Source organism: Chrysochloris asiatica, unplaced genomic scaffold (genome assembly GCF_000296735.1).
Source record: "Chrysochloris asiatica unplaced genomic scaffold, ChrAsi1.0 scaffold00261, whole genome shotgun sequence".
NCBI classification, from domain to species: domain Eukaryota; kingdom Metazoa; phylum Chordata; class Mammalia; order Afrosoricida; family Chrysochloridae; genus Chrysochloris; species Chrysochloris asiatica.
Genome location: NW_006408779.1, coordinates 3,714,775 through 3,722,195, shown reverse-complemented (window position 1 = coordinate 3,722,195; position 7,421 = coordinate 3,714,775). Strand labels below are relative to the sequence as shown.

General features: G+C 39.2%; 1 protein-coding gene across 1 annotated transcript; it reads left to right on the top strand.

Moving 5' to 3' along the window:
* The first annotated feature begins 4,727 nt into the window (after positions 1-4,727).
* On the top strand, positions 4,728-6,353 carry ZNF891 (zinc finger protein 891). The gene has a single exon (XM_006874074.1). The coding sequence runs from the start codon at positions 4,728-4,730 to the stop codon at positions 6,351-6,353; it is 1,626 nt and encodes a 541-aa protein (XP_006874136.1).
* The last annotated feature ends 1,068 nt before the right edge of the window (positions 6,354-7,421 follow it).

Genomic DNA, 7,421 nt, shown 5'->3' with positions numbered 1-7,421 from the left:
CATGGAGGGGATTGTAACCATGGCAGGGAAATGATATACGATAGGATGAATGTAAAGCTAATGTTCTCCCATGTAAACTATCACATAATCCACAATAAAAAATAAAAAAGTTAGAATAACAGACTGTCGTTGTTGTTGTTAGGTGCCATCTAGTTCGTACCTACTTTTAGTGGCCCTGTGCCCAACAGGACGTAACATTGCCAGGTCCTGGGCCATCCTCACAATGTTGTTACGCCTGAGGTCATTGCTGCTACCACTGTGCCAATCCATCTTGTTGGGGGTCTTCCTCTTTACTTCTGACTCTCCACTTTACCAAATATGATATTCGTCTCCAGGGACTGATCCGTCCTGATAAGATGTCCGGACTATGAAAGACAAAGTCTGGTCTTCCTGATTTCCAAGGAGTACTCTGGTTGTACTTCTTCCAACACAGATCTGTATGTTCTTTTAGCAGTACATGGTACTTTGAATATTCTCACCAACACCATAAATGCATCAGTTCTTCTACAGTCTTCCTCATTCACTGTCCAGCTTTCGCATGCATGTGAGGTTATTGAAAATACCATGGCTTGGGTCAGGCACACCTTAGTCCTCAAGCTGACATCTTTGCTCTTCAACACTTTAAAGAGGTCTTCTACAGCAGATTTCCCTAATGGAATACACTATTTGATTTCGTGACTGTTGCTACCATGAGTGTTGATGGTTGATCTGAACAAAATGAAGTTTTTGCCAACTTCAATATTTTCTCTGTTTATATGGATGTTGTTCATTGGCCCAGTGGTAAGGATTTTGGTTTTCTTGACATTGAATACAATCCATAATGAAAGCTGTGGTCTTTTCTTTTCATCAGTATTTTAAGTCCTCTTCCCTTTCAGTAAGCAAGGTTGTATCATCTGCATATCGCAGGTTGTTAATGAGTCTTGCTCCAATCCTGATGCCACGTTTTCCTTCGTGTAATGCATCTTCTCGGATGATTTGCTCAGCCTACAGGTAAAGTGAAAGAATAGTAACCTGGAGCTCAACTTCCCTCATTTTTTAATCCATTCAGTGTTCCTTTGTTCTGTTGAAACGACTGCCTCTTGGTCTATGTACAGGCTCCTCAGGAGCATAAGCAAGTGTTCCGAAATATTCATTCTTCACAATGATAGCCATAGCTTGTCATGATCCACACAATCTAAAGCCTTTGCATAGTCATTGAAACACAGGTAAACATCTTTCTGGTATTCTCTGCTTTCAGTCAAGATCCATCCTGACATCAGCAATGAAATGCCTCGTTCCGTAGCCTCTTCTGAATCCAGCTTGAACCTCAGGAAGTTCTCTGTCAATGTGTGATTGTAGTTGTTTGCACATTATCTTTAGTAAAACTTTACTCGCATGGGACATCAGTGATAACTGTCTGATGATTTCTACATTCTGTTGGGTCACCTCTCTTTGCAATGGACACAAATATGGATCTCTTCTAATCAGTTGGCCAGATAGTTGTCTTCCAAAGTTCTTGTCACAGATGATTAAGTGCCTCCGGTGCCACATCAGTTTGTTGAAAGATTTCAATTTGTATTCCATTAATTCCTGGTACCTTGTTCTTCACCAATTCCTTCAATGCACCTTGGACTTCTTATCTAGTTGAACATCAACCAATTCTTCTGTTACTCGGACTCTCTATTCCTTCCATCTTCTATTGATGCTTTCTGTATCATTCAGTATTTTGCCCATAGGATCCTTCAATACCACAAGTTGAGGTTTTATTTTTTTCTTCAGTTCCTTAAGCTTGAGAAATGCTGAGCATGTTTTATGTTTTCTCTTTTGGTTTTCTAACTCTACGTCTTTGCACATTTTGTTATAATATTTGACTTTGTTTTCTTGAGATGATCTTTAAAATTTTCTGTTCAGCTCTTGTACCTCCTCATTTCTTCCATTTGCTTTAGCATCTCTATATTGGAGAGCAACTTTCAGATTCTCTTCTGACTCCATTTTGGTGTTTTCCTTCTTTCTCATCTTCTCAATCATCCTTTGCTTTCTTCCTGTCTGATGTTCTTGATGTCATCTCACAACTCTTCTGGTCTTCAGTTTTTAGTGTCTAATGCTTCAAATATGTTCTTCAGATGATCTCTTAAATTCAGGTGGGAGCTAACCAAGGTCATATTTTGGCTCTCGTGGACATGTTTTAATTTTCTTCTGTTTCAGCCGAATTTGCATATGAACAATAGATGGTGTGTTTCACACTCTGTCCCTAGCCTTGTTTTAGCTGATGGTATGGAGCATTTCCACCACTTTCCAAAGATGTAGGCAATTTGATTTGTTTACATTCCATCTAGTGAGGTCCATGTGTATGGTCGTCTTTTATGTTGTTTAAAAAAGGTATTTACAATGAACAAGTTGTTGGTCTTACAAAATTCTATCTCCAGCATTGTTTCTATCACCAAGGTCATATTTTCCAACTACTGATCCTTCCTCTTTGTTTCCAACCTTTGCATTCCAATCAGCAATAATTATCAATACATGTTGTTTGCATGTTTGATCACTTTCAGACTGAAGAAGTTGATAGAATTTTTCAATTTCATCATCACTGGCTTTGGTGATTGGTACGTAAATTAGGATAGTTGTTGTTGTCATGTGCTGTGGAGTCAGTTCCGACTTATAGCAACCCTGTACAGGGTTTCCGAGGTTGTAAATCTTTACGGGAGCAGAAAGCCACCTCTTTCTCCCACGGAACAGCTGGTAGTTTTGAACTGCTGACCTTGCGGTTCACAGCCCGATTCGTAACCACTACGCTATCAGAGCTCCTCATTTGGAGAGTAGTGTATGGATATTATCCTATCACAGACAGCATTGTACTGCAAGACACATCTCGAGATGTTCTTTTTGATGATGAATCTGATGCCATTGCTCTTCACTTTGTCATTCCCAGCATAGTAAACCATGGGATTTCCAGATTCAAAATGGCCAATACCAGTCTACTTCAGCTCACTGATGCCTATAATATCGATGTTTATGTGTTCCATTTCATTTTTGACCATTTCCAGTTTTCTTAGATTCATACTTCATACATTCCCTGTTCCGATTATTAGTGGATGTTTACAACTGCTTCTCTTCATTTTGAGTTGTGCCCCATCAGCACATGAATGTTCTGAGGGCTTTACTCCTCCATTTGCATCATCACGTTCCACTCTACTTTGAGGAGGCAGCTCTTCCCCATTCACATTTTGACTGCCTTCCAACCTGAAGGGCTCATCTTCCAGCACTCCATCTGACAATATTCTGGTGCTCTTCATCATGTTTCAATGATCAGTATTCTGGTGCTGACAGTGTTTCATCTCTTTCCAGTGGCTATATAGTCTAAAGTAGTCCATCTCTCCTTCTTACTCTAGAAATTCAGCTAAACTTCTTCATCATGGGAGACCCTGCTGGCATTTAAAATACCTGTGGTTTAGCTTTCAGCATCACAGCAGCAGGTGAGCCACCACAGTGCGACACACTGACAGAGGAGTGGTGGGCTTAATAGATCATCTCATGGATTTGTTTATATTTAAAATCCAGAACCATGTTTCTTTTATAATCACTTTGATAAACTGTTTTATTATTTCTATAGACCTTTATACAGATTCTTAAAGAAGCTAGTTCAGGGAAGTTATGTTGTTACCACAGTTAGGACATGTGGATTGCTTTGTCTCCTTATCACACTGCGCTCTGATAGAGTACATTTCTATAAGATAATGTAGCATTTGGGGGGAACAAGATTAAATCGAAGGCAATCACATGAACACTTGTGTTACAGACACATCTATCTTTAACAACTCCAATAAAATGTCTTAGTAAGAGATCAGCCATATCACCAGTTCTGTTAGCCACAAATAAACTCATTCGGGGTCGTGATAACTCCATACGATAAGCCCTGGACTGAAAAACATAAGGTCCACAGTTCAAACCTGCCAGCCACTCCGAAGAAGAAAAATGAGGTTTCTGTTCCTGCTAAGATTTAAAGCCTTGGAAACACTACACAGGGTCACCATGAGTCGGAACTGACTCAACGGCCTTAACAAGATCACTCAGATAAATAGCAAGTTGTATAGAACAAGTAAGTATACCTAAAGAAGTTGTGTTTCACAGGGAAATTATTTTTCCCTTTCAAAAGTTAACTTGAAAATGATACATGAAGGTTGATTCAACAACCATGTATTTTTTAAACCAGTTCTCTTTAATTTTAGCATTTTCCCCTTTGTTTAAAAAAAAAAAAATAATGCTAATTCTATCCAAGCCTCAGAAGTGCCTTCAGTATTTAGGGTATTAGAGAAACCACTACAGCAGCCAGAATGGTGGTGGTGGTGTTTACATGCCGTCGAGTTGGTGCTGACCATAGCAACCCTGCGTAGGGTTTCCAAGGAGAGGCTGGTGAGTTCGAACAACTGAGATGTGGTTCAAACCAAGCTTGCAGTTCGGTTCTTTATCCCACAGTGCCACACCAGGACTCCAAGACTGTATTGTATATCACTACAAATACTGATGAAGGTTTAAGCAGGCCAGAGTTTTCCTGAGAGGTGGAGGGGCTTCAGTTTTATTTTCACCTGGCTGTATTTCCATATCTCTTCTTTTATCTGAACTTGCCTCTTTGGCTACAGGGAGAACACCTGCAGAGACACAAAAACTGAATCACTGTGAACCACAGAAGGTCAAGAGGACCACCCAGATTTCTGCCTTTTTGTGGAGGTAGTCACTTGCATACTCACAGCATGGCAGCCATTGCTCTGCCTCCAACATGGACTCTGTCTGCACAGAACTCTGCCTGTTTTGATGTGGCCAATACTATGGAGGAAGAGATGGTCGCTACATTTCCAACAGCGTCATTATATAAACCAGTAACTTTCACAGATGTGGCTGTGGAGTTCACACAGGAGGAATGGGTAATGCTAGACACTGCTCAGAGAAATTTGTACAGAGATGTGATGCTGGAAAATTATAGAAATCTCACCTCAGTAGAGTCTCAGTTATGCAGGCCAACAGTGATTTCCCTGATAAATGAAAAAGAGAAAAGTGTGAAAAGGAGAATTTCCCAAGCCATCTGTCCAGACTGGGAGGACCAACTTAAAACCAAAGACTCAACTCCTAAGCAGAGAATTTTTTGTGAAAAACCATCCAAAATGGAAAAAGTCACAGAGGATAATTATTGGTCCTTTATATTAGGAGAAGATTTAGAATGCTATACAATAGAAAACAAGATCCCAGCGGGACATTTGAGACAAGTGAACTTTACCCAGAGGCAAGCAGCATCTCAGGAAAGGTTCTATGATCCTTATGATTTTGAAGAAAACTCTAAACCTGGCTCAAGACTACTTTCTTCCCTGATAGTTTCTACCAGTAAACATGGCTGTAAATGTGACTCAGATGTTGAAGGTTCCAAGCATAATTTAGGCATAAACAATTATCAGAAACATTCGGTATGTGAGAACTTCTGTGGAGGTTATGAATATGACAGAGCTCTAGGGCATACCGAAAGAAGTCCAACAACACAGAGTGAGTACACATGCTCCAAATGTGAGAGACACTTCCAGCATAATATAGTTCCTATACATAACAATTTTCCTATCATGGAGAATTCTTACAAATGCAATAAAAACAACAAAACCACTTGTCCTAGTTTATACTTTAATCAGCAGGAGCAAACTCATGCTGGAGATAAACATAAATATAACCAATGTGGGAAAGCCTTCAAAAGGATTTCTAATAATACTTTGCACAAGAGAAGTCACATGGGTGAGAAACATTATGAATGTAAAGAATGTGGGAAAGTCTTCAATGATTCCTCAACTTTAAGGAGACACGTGAGAACTCACACAGGAGAGAAACCCTATGAATGTAATCTATGTGGGAAAGCATTTAGTCAAAAAACATCTCTTAAGTCTCATGTGAGAACTCACACTGGAGAGAAACCTTATACATGTCATCAGTGTGGAAAATCCTTTGGCACCAGCTCTTACCTCATAGTTCACAAGAGAATACACACTGGGGAGAAACTCTATGAGTGCAGTGACTGTGGAAAAGCCTTCAACACAAGCTCTCACCTTAAGGTGCACAAGAAAATACACACTAGAGAGAATCTTTATGAATGCAGTAACTGTGGAAAAGTATTTAGTGGTATCTCATCCCTCCGAATGCATGTGAGAACTCATACTGGAGAAAAACCTTATGAATGTAAGGAGTGTAGGAAGGCCTTCAGTGTTTCCTCTTCCCTTAGGAGACATGTGAGAACTCACACAGGTGAAAAACCCTATGAATGTGTTCAATGTGGAAAAGCCTTCAGTCAGAGCTCTTCACTTATTATACATAAGAGAATTCATAATGAGAGAGAAACCATTTAAGTGCATGCTTATAAAAGTTTATCAGTGTCTTGAGGAAGATTCTGAGCTTATCATCTTTGTTCTGCTACAAGCTGAACACTTTAGCTGTAACAATATTTTTATCTATAGCGGCTTGGCTTATTCATAAATATTATGTAATGTCTATGAATGACCTTTTTGAGCCATGGGCTATTCTGCATTGTGTGTATTTACTATGTGAGATATGAACTTTTTTGTTACCTTCTCAGTGATCAGTTTCTAAGTTTGTTTCATTGTGTTCATAGCCCAATGTGGCAGTTATTGCCAGCAGTCAATTTACAAGGAGTCTTTAAAGAGTTTGTAGAAAAATGAAATTAAGCAAGAATGGAATTCTTACATGAACTTTTTGAAGCTCCCTTGTATATCCAGCCTGTCCTTATGAACAGATACCACTTTAGCTAAGGACTAAAATATGTCCAGTTACAAAACCTCTCTTAGCCTCTTTGTAGCCAAGGATAGCATTATCTCACATTTCTGCTCAGTCATAGACTAGTATCAGTGGCTCAGACCTATCTGTTTTGTTCGCTTTGACTTTTGTACTATGCGCTTCCTTTTCTCCTACCTTTGAATTTGCTATTCCTGGAACTGGACCAGGAGAATGACAACCATGACTTAAGGGTGGTGTAAAAGAGACCCTTTAAATGGTGACACTAGCCCCTTACCGCTTAAATAAGGGTATCTTTTTATGTGAGCAAAACAAGTTTATTGTTTTTTTTAAAAGGCAGTATGGATATAGTCTCCTTGTTTGTTTGGTTTTTTCAAAGCACAAATAGTATGTACAGTTACATGTTTTATTTTGGATATGCACATTTTGATAGGAACATAAAAAACTATATAGAAGAGGAATGTTGAAATAGCTTTTGTGTTTAAGCAGAAGATAGATGGAAATGAAGTCACTGAGAACAGATCATCAGAGAAACAAGGAAATCCCAATACTCCAGCATTAGAAACCCAAAGAATCTTCAAATAGTGGGGAAATTGCTAATTTGTAATGCTGTGTGGAACCCTTGAGACAATGCTGCTTACTCTTACAATACGGACAAGAGAAGC